Consider the following 21,128-nt stretch of genomic DNA (forward strand, 5'->3'; position numbering starts at 1 on the left):
GAAGTTGTCTCAAAGGTTGCTAAGCCTCTCCTCATTTTTTTCGAATTCTTCTTTCTTTATTTCATTCGGTTGAATGTTCATTTCTTTCTTCTGCTCCAAACCGTTCATTTTAGTCTCAATTTCCTTCCCTTCACCATTAATTTCTTGTACATTTTTCTTTATTTCACTTTGCATAAGCTTCACTTCTTCCTCTATTTTTCAACCATACTCAGCCATGTCTGTGAGCATCCTGACTACCATTGTTTTGAACTCTGCATCTGATAGGTTGGCTATCTCTTCATCACTTTGTTCTATTTTTGGAGTTTTGATCTGTTCTTTCATTTGGGCCATGTTTCTTTATCTTGGAGCTCTTGTTACATTGTAAGGGGCAGAGCTTTATGGATTTACCAAGGCAGAGCAACCCACTTTGATCTGATGTGGTGCTAAAGGGGGGGGAGGGGTCAGAGAGGGAACAGTGCTGCTTGCTGGGCTCTCGGCAGGCTTTCAGTCACTTCTCCCACTGCCCAGAAGCAAATTGGGTCCTTCTGGTGCTGATTCCCAGGTGGGTGGGTTTGTGAATGTTTTAGGACCCTGTGGGTATCTCTAACAAACTCTCCCAATTTGTACTTCTTAATTCCTACAACTTTTTCACCCAGCCCTCCAGCCCCCCCCCCACCCATCTGGTAACCATCAAAATGTTCTCTGTACCTAGAATTTGTTTCTGATTTTTTTCGTTTATTTTGTTCTTTAGATTCTGAGAGCAGGAATCTTGATTGGCAAAGATGAGCCAGCAGGCAGCTTTCTGGCATGAGGCACTAGAGTGAGAGTCACTTAAAAGAATACTGCAGGGCCCAAATAGGCAGTAACAGACAGGCAGACACCCAGGACTTCAGTTCCCAACCCTTGGGAATAGGGAGCAGCCACCCTGGAGACTACCGTAAGGGGTCAGGTCCGGAGTGGTGGTAATTTGGAAATTGAATCAACATGGGAGTAGGGCTGGGATCTGACACTGCAAGAAGGACTCCTAATGGGGGGCTTAGAGTCTGTGTGAGTCTCCTGTAGCTTTAGTAACAAATCATCACACAGGTGGTGGCTTAACTAACACACAACTATTATCTGATGGTTTTGGAGATCAGAGGTCCAACATGGGTCTCACTGAGCTAGAATCAAGGTGTCTGAAGGGCTGTGGTCCTTCTGGAAGCACTGGGGAGAATGTTTCTGTGCCTCTTCCTGCTTCTAGAGGCCTCCTGCAGGCCTTGGCTCGCAGTCCCATCCTCCACCTTCAGAGTCAGCAGTGTAGCATCTTCAGTCTCTGACCTTCTCGCCTCCCTGTGAGGACACTGGGCCCACCTGGATAATCCAGGAGCATCTTCCACTCTCTAGACCCTTAACTTAATCAGACCTGCAAAGTCCCTTTTGCCATGTAAGGCCACATAGCCACAGGTCCCAGGGGTTAGGACACGTGGGCACCACTGCATAGCTATTATTCCACCTATCACAGGGCTCAGGGTCCAGAGTCCAGTTTCTAGGCCTGGCTGTAATGGTCCAAGGGTCTGAAAAGGCCAGTGGGGCAAGGACCAGCAGACTGGCTAGAGCAGAGCAGTAGGGACAAGGGGATCCTCGAAGAGGCACCTGGATCCAGGCCCATCAGCCTCCTCCATCCTACCTCCTTATCCCTGAACTCCTGGAGGGGAGGAAGGAGGCAAGGAGCTCCTATCTCCCTTGGGTCTGAGCTCTGGGCTTTCCTAGGGCCCACCCCAAGTTGCCCAGTACTGAACTGGCTAGCTTAGAAACAGCTCTCATTCCCCATCCCCTCTCGCCAGGCCATGGCCTCCCCTGATTCCCCTGACCCTGGCCATTTCACTTCTAAATCCCCCCCTGGAGTCCCTTCTTTCACTTCTATCTGCAATCCTCACTTCCATCAGGCCCCAGCTGCTCCCCCTGCCCACTCATTTGTAATCTGACTATGTCTCATTTTACATCTGGTTGTGCCTTTCTAGAAAGAGCCTTTGAGGGCCTTTAGTCATTGACCTCACCCTATTGTCCTTCCCTCATCACCTCCAGACCCTGATTGTGCTTAATCTCTACCCATTCATCTCTCTCAAGTCACCCCCTCCTCCAGGAAGTATGCTTATGGATGGGACTGGGGAGGACTAGGAGGAGGACACACAGAAGCCAAGCAGCAGCCCAACTATAGACAGTCCAGCCTGTATCCCTCCCCTCAGGCTGACCCCCTCCTGTAGCTTCCCCATTTTGCTCATGTAGTAACTCCCACCTGAAATCTCTCCCTGGCCATGGGCCACCCCATCCTTTTTGGAGGGCCCCTTCCTCCATTTTGTCAAGGATCTGCTACTTGTCTCTATTCCATGGGGATTCTCCTGGTTACTATTTATACAAATGGCTGCCCTGTTCTGAGCAGCCCCAGGTACAAGGCATGTGCTACAAGACAGTTCCTAGCGACAACTGAAAGCTGTTACTTCGTTTTCCTTTTCTGGTATGCAAAGGAACTCTTGGAAGAGGGACAGAGGATGAGTGCAAATGGAGGGTGGGCAGAGGTGGAGATGGGGGGATCTTTGGAAGGGACTGAGGTCTGAGGGAGAAGGACACAGCATTTGAAGAGAAAGAATAATGGGGTGTAGCAGGGGGTAAGCAGCAAATGCAAGGCCAGAAGCCGGGTTGGAGGGACAGGTTCTTCCACACTTGCAACCACGGACTCTGTCCTCTCTATGCTCCTGTGTGTGGAAATCAAATGTCAGTGATATGAAGCAACTTGCCTAGGAGCCCCAAAGTTCAGAAAGCCAGGACTTCCCCCACCTCCCTGGGATCAGCTTCAGGGAGAGGCTCATTGTCCAAAGATGATGCCGGATCACAAAGGTTGGCCAGTGGCTCTGGAAACCCCCCACCTTCAACTTGTGACAGCTGAACCTTGAGTTCCTGGTGTGCCTCATGTGCACAGAAAACCTCTGCCCGATCCGGGATTGTCCTCCATTCACCGTTCGAGTACCATCGTGCCCCTGCACACTACTGATCTGGGTCACTTTCTGTTCCAGCCACTACGAGAGAGCCCAGCACCTTCTCCTCTTTGTCTCTCCTTATGTGGGCAGCAGAACCTGGGGCTGCACCGCATTCCAAGCTGCCCGACACCTGCAGACCTTTTTTTAAATCTTAAATTTATTATTTTATTTTTATTTTTTAAATTTTATTTATTTATCTTTAGAGAGGGAGGGAGAGAAACATCAATGCATGGTTGCCTCTCGTGCATCCCCCGCCAGGAACTGGCCTGCAACCCAGGCACATGCCCTGATGGGGAATTGAACAGAAATCATCTGGTTCACAGGCCCGAGCTCAATCCACTGAGCCATACCAGCCAGGGCATAATCTTACATTTATTGAGACTTGTTTTGTGTGCTAGCATGTGGTCCATCCTAGAAAATGTTTCATGTGCACTTGAAAAGAATGTATATTCTGCTGTATTGGGACGAAATACGCTGAAGAGAGCAACTAAATCCATCTGATCTAGTGTGTCACTGAAGGCTGCTGTTTCCTCGTTGACTTTCTGTCAATGGGATGGTAAAAATCCCCTACTATGACTCCAAACCTCAGGCCGCCCTGCTGCATTCCATACCTCCCAGCCTCCAGAATGGCCCCCAGGGCCTCCAAAGTTGGGATCAGCCTCTGCGCTCCCCCTATGAACCAAGAACTGGACCGGTATGGCCTGCGAACTGGGACAGGTCCCTAGACTCGGAGTACCCGAGGCGGCCTCGGAGGTCAGAAGCGGTGTCCAAGCCTTCTCTGCAACGCCCTGCCTACGGAGAAACAGGGCTTCACAGCAGTGTTGGCAGATTCGCGAGTCGGAGCTGGGCCAGAAGAAGGAATTCGGAGGGGGAGAGGGGTGGGGAACATGTTGCAAGCGCAGGTGAAGTGGGGAACAGACTGAGCACACAACATACAGTGGCTATGTTCACAGACAGAGGTTCAGACCAGATATCTGGGGCTGGATTGCGGCCGAGCGCGCGCCTTGGGGCGGGGCCGAGGGCCGGGGCGGGGCTCTAGGCAGGGCGGGGCTGGCGCGAGTCCGGACTGAAAGCCGCTAGTTGTGGGTAGGGAGCCGAGCGCCTCTGGGACCCAGCTTGTTCCCAGACCCTGCCCTCAGCCCCGCCCTTCCAGGCCCCGCCCCCGCCGCAGCCCTTCATTTCCCACCACCACCACCACCCCCAACCCCAGCCGGAGCACAGACGGGTACTGATTGTAATTACCAAGCGCTCGCAGCGAGTGGTTCTTTTATTGGCGCTGATATCTCACCCCTCCGCCGACCCCTGTGCACTTGGTCGCTCGCTCCCCTCAGGTAAGCGAGTTCCCCGCGCCCAGAACACCGCCGAAATGCCACCCTTGCGGCCAGCTCGGGCCCCTCCTCCGCAGCCATGGCGGCCCCTGTCGGGCCTCCAGACGCAGCTGCTTGGTCTCCCATTTCCGCACCCAGGACGGCATCTCAGGGCTTTACGTCTAGTCCAGGCCCGGTCTGCCTCCTCGAGAGATCCCCGCTCCCCGGAGAGCCCCGGCGCCGGGCGCGCTCGGGGACGCGGCTGCATAACGGGCAGGAGGCACTGGGGGCATGCCTGGCACCGTGACCCGGGGAAATCCGGCCGTGTGCGCGCGGAGAGCGCAGCGTAGAAGGCTAGGAACCGCGTAAGCAGAAACAGATCATTCCAGCCCCTACTAAGTGCAGGGAAGACGACGCATCAGGGCAGTGGGGTAAGTTAGGTCAGGGAAGGCTTCTTGTTGAAGATATCATCCTGGTCTGAGTGGCCAGACAGCGAGGGCTTTTTAGGCCCAGAAAACAGCAAGATTCCGAGGCAGGGCCCACAGCCTGGCGTGTTTGCTGAGCAGAAAAGAGGCCAGCGGGGCTGAAGCTCGGGGATTGGAGGTGGGGAGAGGTTGACCCGGGCCTCGAAGGTGGATGGCGAGGAGTGTGTGGTTTCCATTCTCAAGCCTGTGGGGACCACAGGAAGCTTAGAACAAAGTGTGACAGGGAGTCCCATTGGATCTTAAGAGTATCCAGCAGCTGCTATGGGAAGAACAGATGGGAGAAGGCTGCTGCTTTGGACTCTACTCCCGGGGATGGTGGACACGAGGTGGACTGAGTGTTCACTTTAGTAGAACATCATCTGTGTCTCCTGCCTGCAGCAGTGGGGCATGAAGGAAAGTGTCCCGAGGAGATTGCTGGCATGGGCAGCTGAGAGTGTAGAGGGGCCTTTTGTGGCCCGTATGGGGAAACTGAGGGAGAAACATGTCTGGGGTGTGGACCTGCTGTGGCTGAGTCTGACTTGCAAAACCTGTGAAATGCCACCTGATGGGCAAGCCCAGGCTGGAACTCCCACTGGCCCCACCGAGGCTTCTTGGATCTGTTGCATGGGGCCGCTGCAGAGTTAAAAATTCTGGAGCAGGGGACTGTGGTGTCCTCAGCCTCAATTCAAGAGCAGCTGCTGTGGATAAACCGGGAAGTGCCTGGACCCTCACACACCTAGCCCCCGCAGGCCTAGCCAGGCTGCAAAAAGGAAGCTATTGGACCTCCCTTGCCTGCCCTCCCAGCTCACCTGCTCCCAGCAGAGATGTCTGGAGGGAAGAGACAGTGGAAATAATCCGGGAGCCTTAGTTCTGGAACTGGCCTACTGACCCCAGGGAAAGTTTTCCGAGCCTAAGTTTCCTCATCTGTAAAATAGGTGAGCAATTCCTATCACTGGGAGTGTTGCTGAAGAAGCCTTGACTCGGAAAGGGCCATCCCAGTAGCAGCCTCATGGCTGGAGGGAGAGGAGGCCTCCAGTGCCAGTGGGATTTCACAACCCCATGAGCCTCCATTTCTTGTTGTGAGAAATGGGTGTGAGGGTGCGTAACTGCACTCTCCTCCAGACCCAAGGCCATCTGCAGATTGAGTGAGTCAGGCGCGCAGAGTGTTTCTGGTTAACCCAGCGCCTGGCATGGAGTGAATATTGGCACAGGAGCTGCTGGGATGACTGTAGTTGGGGGAGGGGGCAGGCCTGGGTTCACTCCTCCTACCTCCTACTACCTCTAGAACACCCACAGGAAAGAAGACATGGGAGTGGGGAGGTACGGTCCTTTCTTATCTGGGCACTGCAGGCTGTGGTTGTGGCTGTGGCTGTCTGGATGTTGCAGCTGACCAGGTCCTGCCAGTTTGAGTTGTTCACTGACCTGAGGCTAGTGACTTCTCCTCCTCCTGTGCTTCAGTTTCTTCTCTGCAAAATGGGAATAATAGCAGTCATCAGCTGTAAGCATCATCAAAGGTGAGCACAGTGCCCAGCTGGTAATAAGCATCTGGTAAAATGGAGGCTGCCTGGGGGAGGGAGCTACAGGAGTGACCTGATTCAGCCTGGGGAGGGGTCAGAAGAGGCTTCGTGGAGTAGGTGGCTGTTGGACTCATTAGTAAGGATGATTAAGAGATAATAGGTAGATGAGGTGAGGTCAAGAGATGAAGAAGAAGAGGTAATGGGCAGAGAGACCAGTGAGCTAGGACGTGGACAGAAGAAACTGCAGGGACCGGCACAGAGGCAGGCACACTACCATGGTCCAGATCAGGATGGGACTGGACCAGGGGGAGGCGTGGCTATGTGAGAAGTGGGTGGGTCCTGGGTAGACTTCCAGTGGGTGGGAGGCAGGAGCTGCTGATTGGGGAGCGTGCTCACTTATCACTTACAAATCAGCAACCTGTTTGCAGCATCTGGAAATAGTGGCATCACTGGAACCCCGGTGGTGGTGAGGTGAGGCTCGGTGCTGGGCAGGCTTCGGAGAAGCAAGCCTGGAGCTTGGGAGACATACTCACCTTGGTTGTGAGGATGGAGTTTGAAGAGAGGGTGGAAGGAAACCAAGAGTGAGTGTCATGACAGACACCATGGGAGCAAGGGCTTCAAAGCCATGTTTTTCAGTCCCCTGCTTCTGATCCCTCCCTTTGGCTGCCCTTTCTGGCCCCTGTTTGCACCTCAAGTCTTTCAGAATGGGCTTTTCATGGCCACCCTTGAATCTGCACCTCAAACCCAACCTGGCTCTGACCTCAACCGGTGGCAAATAGGAGGCCTTTCTCCTCCCTCAATCTTGACTTTGTACCTTTCTTAATTGAGTACCCTCACACCAGTTCCCCACACTGAACCAGCAGGAGTCTGACTTTCTCTCCACTCCCTCCTGGGCTTTCAAAACCATATTTTGCCCAAAGGTCCCACAACTGTGTATGGGGGAGGGGTCAGGACCCTGCCAGCCATGCCCTCAGGACCCCCTCTGTCTGGCTTTGTCTGGCTCTGTCTGGCTCTGTCTCCCTTCCATCCCTGTCTGTCATTCATTCATTTAGCATATTCTTAGGAAGTGCCTGCCCTGGGAGACAGTGGGGACTAGCAATGAACAAGATGAAATCCACCCCTTCCCCTGGAGCTGATGTGTTGGGAAGGGGGAGCAGGAAGGTGATGAGGTGGTGAGACCCAAAGGAGGAAAAGGACCCAGCCAGACTAGGGGGTGGGCGGGCATCTGGAGGAAGAACATTCAGGCAGAGGAGCCGGTCCTGAGGCAGGGCCAGGCCTGGCATGTTCGAGGTAGAGTAAGGGGGCTGGTGTAGCTAGCACAGAGTGAACAAGTGGGGGAGTGGCAGGAAGGGCAGATGAAGAGACTGAGGCTCTCAGGGCCCCTTAGTTCAACAGCAGCCAGCTGGGAGGGTCCTTGTCCCCCCCCCCCCACTGCTTTGTGGTTTGTGGGGGAGGGGAGATTGCTTTGGTACTTTGTGCCCTGTGTGCATTGGTCATTCTACCCTGAAATTCTGGAACCCTGGTCAAACCTGGCTGGCAGGAGGAGAGAAGATCACCCCTTTCCCCCTGTACTTGGGTGGGGCGGTGCTCAGCTGACCTGGGAGACCCCCTGGAGGGGCTGGAGGGAGTGGAGGAGAGTAGCCAGGGAGAGGACAGTGATGGGGATGTGGGGGTGGGGAGCATGGTGGCACTCCGGGCAGGTCAGCCAGAGCATAGAGCTGGATGTTATGGCTGGATGCTGTCAGCAAAGTGATAGGAGCCCTAAGGGACACAGGGATGGCAGGCAGGGGCCTGGCTGGGCCTTCAGGATAGGCAGCCAAAACCTAGGCAGGCATGTTTTGAAGGTGGTCCTGCCACCAGCCGACTGTCGCTCCCTTTCCAGGTTGAGGAGAAAGGTATTGGGTCCCCTCCACATACCCTGTGAGGGCAAGGGCCTAGTTACCCTCCACACCCCCACAACTGGCCCAGGTGCACCCCAAACCCCTCTGGCTTCAGAGACTTCAGACACTTGGACACTGGAACCTTAATCAGAGGTGCTGCTGAACTAGGGACACACATGATTGGGACTACCCTCCCACCCAGCACCCTCCAAAATGCGCCTGGGTACACCTATGGGCAACCCTCTTAGGTCCTGGCTCAGCTATCACAGTGATCCTGGTAGGTGCCATGGGTCCACAGTGGGAGCAAGAGAGTCAGACCAAACTATTGGGAGATGGTAGGAGACAAGGACCTTGAGTGACAGGAGAGAGCAGGCAGGACAGACTCTGGGAATATCTGCCTCTGGGTCTTATTTCTCCATCTGACATATTGGTTAGATGTTGGCTGTTACCACCCTGCCCCACCTCTTCCCACTCTCCTGTTTGTTCCACCCCCATAGGCCTCATTTCTGTGCCTGGAACCTCCACACATGGCCCTGCCTCAGGGTCTTTGCATACGCTGTTCTCTCTGGCTAGAATGCTCTGTCCCCATGGCTTCCCCTAACCTCTTTTGCTCACATATCACCTTGTCAGAGAGGCCTTCCTCTTTAAAATTGCAGCCTTCACTCCTCCACTCGTGATCTCTTTTCCTTCCTTGTTTTTCCCAATGACCTGACATCATGAAACAAATTAATAAAATATGTGGTATTTGCTGCCACCCACTCCCATTCTCATGGAGTTAAAGTTCTGGATGGGGTGGGAATTCCGTGATAGTGTGTACCCTGCTGGGATCCCAGTGTGTAGCCCAGTACCTGGTACACAGTAGGTGCCCAATAAATGTTTGTGAAAGGACGACATTCATCCCAGGTACTTCTGGCTACAGCCTGAGAGGCTTGGCTTAGAAGGGGAGGAGAGAAGGTGTTGGGGAGGGTACAGAGAGTATCTGGCTCTGGAGAAAAACGAGCTTAGGTTTGAATTCCAGCTCTCCACTTCCTACTCTGTGCCTCAGTTTCCCCAGATGCAAAATATGCACAGCAGAAATAGCTGGCACTGGACACCTGCTGTAGCTTCCTGGGGGCTTAGCTGGAAACTAGAAGGAGCTGGGGACCAGTCAGACCCTGAACCAGGACACTTAGCACATTCCCACATATTCCTAGAATTTTCAAGGAATGTGTTGATCCCTGGCCAGTGTGGCTCAATTGGTTGGGCAACATCTCACAAAGTGAAAGGTCGCCCTGATTCTTGGTCAGAGCACATGTCTGGGTTGTTGCAGGTTGGGTCCCCCATCAGGGCACATGGGAAAGGCGACCTATCAATGTTTCTCTCTCACATTGGTGTTTCTGTCCCTCTCTTTCTCCCTCCCTTTCCTTCTCTCTAGAAATAAATAAATAAATAAATACAACGCATTGAGTGAGGGGATTTACTTTACTTTAGGTGGTTGGAGCCTCTATGTATTTTTCCTCCCCATAGATTTTGAATCATTTGCTTTTGGATGTTAAGAAAACTTTTTTCATAGAGCTTTTGCCAAGGAAAATGCCATGACCCTTTAGGCTGTGGGATTGCAGAAGCATTTTTCAAAGAGCCAATTTCTTTTTTGTTTGTTTAATTTATTGATTTTTTTTTTTTTAGAGGGAGAGAGAGAGATACATCGATCTGTTGTTCCACACATGTATGCACTCACTGATCGATTTTTGTATGTGCCCTGACCGGGGATCAAACCTGCAACCTAAGCGTACCAGAGTTATGATGCTCTAACCAACTGAGCTACATGGCCAGGGCAGAAATGGCTAATTTGTAATGATAAAGTCCAGTTTCCCCTCCACTGCCAAGAGCCATGTTTTCTCAGGTGTTAAGAACCTCCGGACAGGGAGAAAGGTCCGCAGCCATCTGGCCGCAGCCATAAGGTAAGCCAAGATGGACGCTTACAAGTACATCCAGGAGCTATGGAGGAAGAAGCAGTCCGATGTGATGCGCTTCCTTCTCAGGGTGCGCTGCTGGCAGTACCGCCAGGTCTCGGCACTCCATAGGGCCCCCGCCCCACCAGCCCCGATAATGCGCGCAGGCTGGGATACAAGGCCAAGCAAGGTTATGTCATGTCGGATTCGAGTGCCGTGGGGGCCGCAAGCGCCCTGTCCCTAAGGGTGCGACCTATGGCAAGCCTGTGCATCATGGGGTTAACCAGCTGAAGTTTGCCCGAAGCCTGCAGTCTGTTGCTGAGGAGCGAGCCGGGCGTCACTGTGGGGCTCTGAGAGTCCTGAATTCTTACTGGGTTGGTGAAGATTCCACATACAAATTTTTTGAGGTTATCCTCATTGATCCATTCCATAAGGCTATCAGAAGGAATCCTGACACCCAGTGGATCACCAAACCAGTCCACAAGCACAGGGAGATGCGAGGGCTGACATCTGCAGGCCGCAAGAGCCATGGCCTTGGAAAGGGCCACAAGTTCCACCACACTATTGGTAGTTCTCACCGTGCAACTTGGAGAAGGCGCAATACTCTCCAGCTCCACCGTTACCGCTAGTACATGTCATGTTTGTAAAATTCTTACCTAATAAACAATTTAGGACAGTCAAAAAAAAAAAAAAAAGAACCTCTGGACAGCAGATTATAAAGCAGTTCTTGGAGAAGGTGACCAGCTGTCCATGCATGTGCTTCCATAGTGCAGTTCTCCTTGTTGCCAAAGCAGCGATTCAGGATTTTGAAACTGTTGCCTTTTTCACACCACAAAATTCACATAACTCCGAAGAAGTATTGAGATTGGTGGGACAGAATGTGTTTATTCAATGTAGAGCCTGTCAAAATAACACAGGGAGCAAGACCTCTGTCTTGCAGCCTGAGTTGTTCCTAGATTTGAGGCTGACTCTGAGGGTTAAGGGTTTCCAGAACATTCTCTAGGGCACAGCAAATGGATTGATGCAGTGAAACAGATGCTTGCCAGGACTTCTACACTGAGACAGGGGTAAGCAAGGGCTGGAACTGTTCACCTCTTTCAGCCTGTTTCAGCCTTGGACCATATACATCCAGGACCTGAGTGAGCAGAGCCAACTGAAATTTTAGAAGTAGGTGAAGTCCAAAAAGTAGAGGAATCACTTGGCCAGGAGTGAATGTCATCTTGTTTTCACTGTGTTTCATGGACACTGTCTGCACATGACACTGAAGCTGGCTTTCTCTTTTGGAGGTGGAGGGCGGCCTGAAAATAAATGTGCTTAAGGAAGAAAAGTGAGCCTTTTGAAGGAGACTGATGGGTGTGTCATCGTGCAGGTGGGACAGGAATGGGGAGGTTCGAGGCTGGGGCTCATTCGTTTCCTGAAGCCTGGGTGTCCACAGCCAGGATCAGGGTCTCAGCATAGCTTTTCATCTAGCCATTCATTTGGAGCTTCTGGGCACCTGTTGTGTGCCAGGTGCTGGGAACATGGAGGACTCAGGCCCCATCACCAGACTACTAGGGAGGAGACAAATGTTGCCCAAATTTTTCTGAGGAAAGAGTTGGATAGAAAAATCTAGGGGAAGGACCCTAACCCAGTGTGAGGGCACCTGGCACTTTTCCGGGAGGAACTGCCTGGAGAACAGTGTTGAAGAACCAGAGGGATCTGGCAGGTAGAAAGGGAGGGCATGGCTGGTGGGGGGATGGGATGGGGACAGAGGTATGTTCAGAGGCCTGAGGGTATGCCTGGGTGCACGATGACGGGGTTGCGGGGAGCACTTGTAGACTTTCAAGCTGAGGGTCTGGTGTGCATGGATGCTGATGGAGGAGATGGCTGAGGCAAAACCCACAGGCAGGGGGACCAGGGCAGAGGCCAGGATAATTGACACTGAGGGATGAGGCTGCAGGAGAGATGAGGCTGCAGCGGACGGAATCAGCAGAGAAGGGGCTCCTTCAACAATGACTGGGGAGATGGGTGCCATTGCAGGACTTGATGAGTAGCTGGGTATCCAGGGGTGTGGAGAGGCCTGGGATGACTCCCAGGTTCCCGTCCCCAAACACAGGCTGGGCTGTGGGGTCTTGGCCAAGAAGCCTCAGGAGGATGAAAACGTTTCCTGTGGGTGGAGAACAACTTGAGTGTGAAGTGGCAGTCCCGCCGTGCCCGGGACCAGAGTTCTCCCGGTGGGTTTCCATTTTGCAAACTGCATAGCAGGCCATTAGTATCTCTCTGCATTTGCTTTCATTTTTTTTTACCTCAGTGATCTTCCTCCCAGGTCAGTGAACATAGCATTTCCTCTTCCCCCTCTTTTGGTAATTTTTTAAATTTTGGTAAAGTAGATGTGTCAAAAATTGGCAGTGTTTAAGTACATAGCTCTATGTTAAGAATGGTCACATTGCTGCACAAAGAATCTCCACAACTCCTTTTCTCCTGCAGAACCAAAGCACTCACCCATTAAACGAGAGCACCCCTGCCCCCACCACTCCCAGCCTTTGGCTTCTACCATCCACCTTCTGTCCCTCTGGACCTGACTCCTCAGGGACCTCCTGTAGTGGAGTCCTGTAGTATTTGTCTTTCTGTGACTGGCTCATTTCACCAAGCAGACTGTCTTCATGGCTTGTACCTAATGTTTCAGCTTATGGAATCCTGAGGTTCCTGATCCCCAAATGTTGGACACCAAGGTTGCTGCCAGTTTACACTGGAAGGGTGAGAGGAAGGATTCCAAAGGCGCACAAGGAAACCTCAGGAAGAGATGATGACCCTTGAACAGTGTAGGGGTTAGGGGCTCTGACCCTGCATGTGTTATATCCACTGGACCGCGAGAATAATTTTCGAAGACCTTTTAGGATTTTGATCTTATTTTATTGGTCAAGCTTAACCTGCGCAGGGGCGAACTCTCAAGGTGTCCAGAGACATGGTGCCCAAAAGGGCTTCAGGTGAGAGACACGCCGAGCACTTACAGCTAAGTCCTTATGTAGGGATGAGCAAGCAAGCAGTGAACAGAAGCAGACGTGGCAGTTAGCTGTTTGCTGACAGAGACCGCGTGCGGGAACAGGGTGGGGTTTCAAAATTCAAAGCTAAGCAGATTACAATCAGCCTGTTTTGCTGTGGTCAGGCTATGTTCTCAATTTCCCAGATTTCAACATTCCCCCGTTTTCTTCGGGAGTATGTCAAACCCTTGACTCTTCATCGTCTGGAAGAATGGTGTAAGGTTGGGAAAGTACCATTAATTTAACTGTTTCTATTCTTTTCTTTTGGACTATTATATACTTCTTTGTAGAACTACTTACATAGTTCTAACAAAGCAACTAAAGATTTAGAACAAAAAGAATACAAATGGTGTAAAGACCAGGTATTTCTCTTGCTATCACCTATAATTCTAGTTCTATTATTGTAAAAGAACAGATAGAAACCAAGTTTTTCAACCTCAAATACTTTCATGTCTGTTCCCTACTCGCACTGTCCTAACTCCGGGTACTGTAAATCAGGAAAGAGTACACATCTGTATTTCAGGTCACTGGCACCATCAGCTGTATCAGGCAGGATCTCTAGTTAATCTAAAGTTATGTGGCATTCTTTCACGGTCTACTGGCAAGAGTTCTTTTGTACCAAGTTCTAGTCAAAGTCTCTCTTGTTTTCTAGGCCACGCAGCCAAAGGGGGCACCCAAAGCCGTGTGGGCTTCTTCTACTAAAGCTGCAGGGGTCCTCACTCTGCCCTAAACCACATGGTTCCCTCTTTCACCTGGGTAGTTATCCCCTCATGTCCTGGAGCTGATCTTTTCTAAGCTCTTATACAGGCCTCCCCCCTCAGGGGCTCTGCTCCTAGTTACATCCTGGGTAAGTGACTTTACTCCCCCAGCTCCAAGCCTGGCTACACTATTTAACACATCCACGAAACTAGCCAAAGGCCACAGATATGTCAAATAATCACTCTAGAGGTCGGCTGCAAAACCGTTGCTATGCAAAACCGTTGCTATGCAAAACAGCTCTCAATGGCCCTGCTCTATTCGTCCCTTCCCCCTGGGGGGGTGAGGACATCTCAATATTTCTTGGACACCCCGAACTTTGGACCCCATCCCAAATCCTTTCTGGGGCCCCCCCTTGGATGCACCCTGTATCAATATTCCTCCTTTTAGATTTACACCCACTTTATAATCATATAAAAGAAAATGGATGAAGATCTCATCTTCTTTTAACTGCTTCCGGCTGGAAATGGACGCTGTCCTACCTACCCTTGGGTCAGGGGTGCCCTGAACGGGGGGGGGGGGGGGAATGCAGCATGGAGGGAGTGAGTCCTTCCTGTAAGGGGAAAGACCTTACAGGGTCCTGGTCAGTTGGCTGTCACCAGGAAGTCACAGGCTTGGCATCCAAAGGCTGGCATTACTGGACTGTTGGCCTTCTAGTCAGGTCACATTCTGGAGGTGACAAATTAGGCAAGAAATTGGAAGCACAATTAAACTATAACTATTAAATGACAAAGGCAGGGACTTCAGTAAAGAATGGCCTATCTGGAGGAAGGCATACGAGGTATGCTACACCTATCCAAGACTCTTGTGGCCTACTATACTTTATTCAGGCTGAGGGGAATACATTAGGATTTCCCTCCTTTCAGATTTCTGAGCCCTTTCTGTCCAAGCTATCAAGGCAGAAAAGGGAAAATCAGTTCTAAAGTGAAGCCCATAGACTGCCCCAACTCTTTATCAACCTAGCTACTTAATTGAATCAAACCATTGAGTCTCAGCGGGGCAATGACGAAGATGGACTCCTTAAGTGAGGCCTATATTGTAACTAATCACTCACAGGCATAGGCAGGTCATAGGTATACACCCTATGAAAACAGAAGAACATACAGGTTAATTAACACAACAATCTCCAAACCAGTCTCTGCGCCTGTGAGACTGTCTTTTGGGAAGACATTCTATTGCAAGGTCCTTTGCACCTGTATATTGTACATCTTTAGTGATATCAGAAACCTGATTTCAACTCTTTAATGAAAACAAACTTTCAAGACAGTTAGCTGCACCATTCTGATGTCTAATACTGAGCATTGTGATTTTCTCTGAACTACAATTTTTCTCCTTAAGATCACCCTCACTGTTATTACAGGGACTACTTTGGGTCCCGCTTTTGATTTTGGCTGTTCATTTGCATAAACACACCAAGAGCAGCCTGGATCACTTTTGATCCCTAAGTCTGCTTTGCTGGAACTCACACAGGGAACTCTTAGATTGACTTCTCAGTCCGCCCCTCAGGGCACAGAAGCAGAGCCACACATCTGCCATCTGGCTTCGCCTGTACCAGTTGTTTCACTCAAATCCTGAGCCTCTATTGTGCCTACAGGTTCCTTTTTAGCCATCTTTCAGGAAAGCAACCTTCATTCCTTCCCTGGAAAGACTGGCACGAACCGCACAACCAACTAAAGTACTAGGCTTTTCTCGTGGGCTTTTACTAGCTTCACAGGTCAATCCCAGTTCCTCAGGGCTTTCTGGTAACGACCAGAACCCATACATGCCTCCTTCGGGCATGACATTCCAGTCAAAGTCCTGGTTAACAAAACTACTATTAATAACTGGTCTTATTGGTTTTATGCAAAGAAACCTTACAGTATCATTATTTCTTCAGAATGCTAAATTCTGGAGGGGTCAGGTAGGGAGAAAAATACAAAGCGTGATGGAAAATCCTTTTCCTTCTGATACCTACTCAGATTGCATCTCCGTGCCTTATACCTTCCATTACTAATTCTACATAATTCCTTTCCAAGACTTTTGCAAACTTCTACAATCTTTTACATACCCTTTTCTATCTGCACAGCTTTCCACAGACCTTCAGCAACATCCAAAAAACTTTTACATCCTTTCATATACTTCTACTCATCTAGATTTAATCATCATTCTCTTTTAATCTTGGTTCCTTTCCCACATTGGGAAAGACTATACTTAAACTCAGTGCTTAAACTCAGTATGTGGCAGCTAAAAGTCCCTAGCACTTTAGGTATCTTCTGCTAAGAGTCCCTAGATTCGCAGGGACATTTTGCATCTTTCTGAAGCTTAAACTTTGTAAATACCTTATAAATCAGGTGGTCACTCTTGGACCTCAGTTTATGACTTTCAAAACTAGAGCTATTCCTATCAGAACCAGTTACACAGAGAACCTGACTGCTGCAGTGTCCACACAGCAGCAGCATACAGCTTATAATCTGAAAAGAAGCCTTAGCCAGTTCTAAGATGGTGACACCCATGAATGCCTCCAGGACACCCATGAGTGTCCTCCAGGTGGGGCACTCACATGGCTCATCTATTTTACCTAAAATAGCAGTACCCCGCCTGACTCTGGTTCCGCCCACCTGCGAAGGTCCCAGGGCTCCAATTTCAGGAACCCTGGCAGCCCCTAAGGCCCCTTCCACCTGTGGGTGTGGAGGCACCACAAAGCCACCCTCCACCCATTGGGGTGGTTTACTGAGGCTGCAGTCACCAGTGGAGGCGGGGCAGAGGTCCCACCGGCCTCTGAAGGTGGGGGCCCTGCAGCTCCGTTTTCGGGAGACAAGGAAGCCTCTGCTAACTCTTGGTTCGGCGGGTGAGTAGAGCCTACTTGCAGAGGCTCTACTCACATTCTCAGAGGCTGCGAATTCGTGGTGGAGACTTCTCCCACCTGCAGGGCAAAAGAGCTGTAGTGGGCCTCACTTCTCTAGAGGGCAGCTTCACTACTGGAGCTCCTGCTGTCTGAGGTCCCCCCCATCCACTCTGGGGATGGGGCGAGGCCCCCCTTTCAGACCTAATTAACCCTTCTTGGGCCACAAAGATCAAATGGTAGATAACATTTCAAAGAGGTCTGAGGGAGTGTCTGTCAGGAAGAGTTGCAGAAACCCTGGGAGACACACCTATCCCCCTCGGACCCTTATCATATCAATGAAAGCACTCCTAGCACAGCAGATTTCACAGGTTTATCAGCAAGTCTTTGTGATACCAGATTTTCCCCAGGACACACTCTAGCAAGGCAAGGAGCTGCACCTCTCTCCAGCAGGCATTCAGGCCTTTGCTACTAGAGACAAGCTTTGTCTCCTGCTGCTGGCATTCCAGAGGTTGTCTCTCGCCCTTAGCCCCAAGGGGTAGAGGTACAATTCCTGAAATCAGGCAGAGCAGTCGGCAATATCACTCTATCCTTGTTTATAAAATTAAATTGAAATAGCCCTGTGAAATCTGCTATTTGCTATTCTTGAATGCAATTATAAAAAACAACTTCTCCTGACTGGTGTAGCTCAGTGGATTGAGCGCGGGCCTGGGAACCAAGCAACCAGAGTTCGATTCCCAGTCAGGGCACATGCCTGGGTTGCAGGCCAGTTCCCAGCGGGGGACATACAAGAGGCAACCATACATTGATGTTTCTCTCCCTCTCTCCTTCTCTTCCCCTCTAAAGATAAATAAATAAAATCTTAAAAAAAAAAAGAAACAACTTATATATACATCATAGAGTACAAACAAGAATTAAAACAGTCATTCCCGGGTTGTTATAACTCAAATTCCTAAATTCAGTCAGTTGAAAAATGATATAAACGCATGGGAAAGACAAAAATAACAGGTCTGGTTACATTTCAATTTTGGGAAGAATTAGCACAGACTTTACAAAGTTACTTTAAAGATATGCAGCAAGGGCTAGTATCTGAATTCAGGGTGAGACAGTTCAGCATGAAGAATCTGAAAAAAACTCCTGCTTGGTTAAGCATTAACTGTCCTGCAGCATTAATTTAGTCCCTTTAAGTTGGTAGGAAAAGTCTCTTTTAGGTGACCACTTCAGGGGTGTTGGTTGTAATTCCACACAGCTTGGAGAAATCTGGATCAGGAGAATTTAATGTGTGGAGGTCTGTCACCCGTTGGGGAAGCCTTTTCTGTGATAAGGCTTCACTCTCATCGCCTGCAGTTCTAAAGGTCATTCTGAAAAGCATGCCCTCTTCTCCAAGTTAACAGTTAAAATGGCCAATAAAATTAAATTTGGGGGAGAGAAGGTTCAAGACTCTTTTAAAAGTATGATGAGCCCGTTTTACAATTGCCAGACCAGTTGGATTGTAAGGTCTTTATTGGCAAATATATTAGAACTAAAAATTCCTCACACCGCAAGACGTGGCGCTTGGAAAACCAGCTTCAATGCTACCAGCCCAGCCTGCTCGCTGAAATCTTACCTGTTGTTAGGAAACAGCTAGCATGGCCATGGCGTGCGCTTGGCTGGTCAGCGTTCTAAACCTCTGTGACTCTACTCCTCCTCTTTCTCTGGGCCCGACAGCGCGACCAGACCAGCCGGGGCACACTGCAGACAGTCCGCCCGCCGACCCTGTCTCCAGGGCTTTTACCGATATGGGGCCCTTACCGATTTGGTGCCCCTGGTCTCAGGTCAGGTCGTAGTCCAAAACCCTCGCTTCCCGTCCGGAGTGCGGGCCGGCGGCATGGGCCCCAACTGGACAGGGTCCGAGAAATCTCAGGGCACGTGCACCCCCGTTTCTCCAGTTGGAACTCCGGCCACCGCCCGCCCATCCAGCCAGTGGCAAGTTGGCCCAAATTTGTGAAAGGTCGCTTCCCACAGGAGAAAAAATGGCGGCATTTCCCACTGCTGAAAATCAGAAAAAAATTTTCAAAATGCAATTAAGTGGGGACCCGGTTAACAATTCCTGCTGTCCCATTTTGATTTCGATTTCAAAAGAAATGATTTCCCACAAACAGACAATAACACAGACAGACAGCCACACACACACACAACACAATCCCACGGATACATGAACCGTCCGAGGCGCCTGGCATGCAAGTGGCACGCCAGACAATTCATGCTCCCATGAAAGCACAGCACAAACCCTAACATGACCGGTCACTTTCCAGATTACTGAAACCAGACTTCAGGGGCGGCATCCCGCCTCCGAAAGTCCCTGGGTGGGCTACCGGCAGCGTCCCACCTACCACCGCAGGGCTATTTGCTCCGGAGCCCAGAAACCGAAAAAGGATCCTCACCAGATACTTACTTAGCTCGAGCTACCTGTCCCGTCTCCTAACCGAAACTCCACCGTGGGAGATCTCGCCGGGGCCTCCAAATGTTATATCCACGGGACGCGAGAATAATTTTCGAAGACCTTTCAGGGTTTTGATCTTATTTTATTGGCCAAGCTTAACCTGCGCAGGGGCGAACTCTCGGAGTGTCCAGAGACACGGTGCCCAAAAGGGCTGCAGATGAGAGATGCGCCGAGCACTTACAGCTAAGTCTTTATATGGGGGGGGGGGCAAGCAAGCAAGCGTTGAACAGAAGCAGACGTGGCAGTTAGCTATTTGCTGACAGAGACCTCACTCGGGAACAGGGTGGGGTTTCAGAATTTCAAAACTCAACATTACAATCAGCCTGTTTTGCTGTGGTCAGGCTATGTTCTCAATTTCCCAGATCTCAACACATGCACCTGAAAATATGTCTATAACTTTCAACTCCCCCAAAACTTAACTGCTAAGAGCCTGTGGTTGAGTAGAAGCCTCATCAACAACATAAACAGTTAATAAATGCATGTTATAGGTACTAGATACTATATTTTTAAAATAAACTACAAAAAAGAAAATGTTATTAAGAAAATCATCAAGAAGAGAAAATACATTTGTAGTACTGTACATACCAATCGATACTGTTAAGTTTATGTCATCTGTTTACAGGACGTTAAAAACCTGCGTATGCAGTGGACGCACGCAGTTCAAACCCATGTTGTTCACGGGTCAGCTATATTCAATGTCTTGATTAAGGTTATGATTTCATGGTTGTGCACATATGTAGAACACATTGAATCTCACTATTGAAACATGCTGTTTCATATGTGGTAATGATGCTTCAATAAAGCAGTGTTGTTTGGTTGTGGTGTCTGAGAGAGCTGCCCTACACCCCCAACCTGTGCTGACCCAACCCTGTGCAAGTATCAGATCCCACTGCAGACTCCAAGAGACCCCATCCTCTTTCGTCCCTCAGTCCTTGAAACCTCCCTGACTGATACCCCAACATACACCCACATCAGCTGACGCTGGGGACCCTGACGCCTCTCCCTGGTGCTCATTGTTTGAGGGAGATGCAGAACTAGCTCACTCTCAGCTCCATGAGGTCTGGCGTGGCCAGAGAAAAGCTCTTAAGAAAGGCTGATGAGGGTGGGAAGGGTAGAGAAAGTCTCTTAAGTAGAGAATTTGATCTGATCCAGGTCTTGAAAGGCCAGTAGGAACTGGCACAGTGAAGTGGGCGGAGGCGTTTCTGGCAAAAGGCTGATGCAAAGAGCTGGAGGCTGGACCTCTGGGGAAGCTCTGGGCCTCCTAAGGCCTGGGTGTGGAGTAGGGCAAGGGCTTGAATGGAGCTGTGTGAGGGAGCAGGGCCAGGCAACCAGCACACCACACAAATAACAGGCAGCTGTAGAGCAAGCTTCATGGTCCAAGGTTGGTTGTTTAATCTGGGGGGTGGGAGACAACCAGGGGAATGGGAGAGGTGGCTGTGGTGAGGAAGGGTGGCCAGTGGGCTGGGAATGCCAGGTATCTGGCTCAGCTGACCCAGGCCCCTGAGCCTTTGGTGTGTATGGGAAGGGGGCAGAAGCAGGCCTTGGAGACCCTCCAAGGGTCCTGTAAGTGCTGATCCCAGGCAGCCCGTGGGGAGCTTCCAGCCCTGGCTCTCTCCCTTGCTAGCAGAGTAGCCTTTTTCCAGTAGCTCCTGGCTTTGAGGCTGAGGCTTTCCAGCTTCTGGGGAGACAGTACACCTGCTTTATGGGAGTCTGACTTTGCCTGTTAAAGGAAGTGGCTCCTTTTTCTATAACATTTGACCACCAGCTAAAGTCTTCATTTCCACCCATCTGTTCTGCCCACTCATTCATCCACTCAGCATTTAGTTGGCACCTAAGGTTGTGCCAGGCCTTGTCTGAGGACCCAGCTGTGACTATAACACCCATGCCTTCATGAGGCATGTGCCTTGTAGAATGAGGCAGACAAGTAAATAAGTAAACAGATCAACTGAGATGACAT

At 50.5% G+C, this 21,128-nt stretch overlaps 2 protein-coding genes and 1 pseudogene across 2 annotated transcripts in view; 2 read left to right on the plus strand and 1 right to left on the minus strand.

Annotated features, from left to right (window-relative positions):
• The window catches only part of FBN3 (fibrillin 3), a 96,326-nt gene extending 91,924 nt beyond the window's left edge, over window positions 1-4,402 (minus strand). Inside the window, 1 exon segment of the mRNA XM_053670928.1 lies at window positions 4,282-4,402. Coding sequence (XP_053526903.1) covers window positions 4,282-4,402 — 121 coding nt within the window.
• The window catches only part of CERS4 (ceramide synthase 4), a 31,999-nt gene continuing 15,035 nt past the window's right edge, over window positions 4,165-21,128 (plus strand). Inside the window, exon 1 of the mRNA XM_037158930.2 lies at window positions 4,165-4,324. The gene's annotated coding sequence lies outside the window, so the exon portion shown is untranslated. The remainder of the gene's footprint in view (window positions 4,325-21,128) is intronic.
• Window positions 10,067-10,790, plus strand: LOC119059330 (60S ribosomal protein L15-like; annotated as a pseudogene).

Source organism: Artibeus jamaicensis, unplaced genomic scaffold (genome assembly GCF_021234435.1).
Source record: "Artibeus jamaicensis isolate MK-2021 breed Jamaican fruit bat unplaced genomic scaffold, CSHL_Jam_final contig_648, whole genome shotgun sequence".
Taxonomy (NCBI): domain Eukaryota; kingdom Metazoa; phylum Chordata; class Mammalia; order Chiroptera; family Phyllostomidae; genus Artibeus; species Artibeus jamaicensis.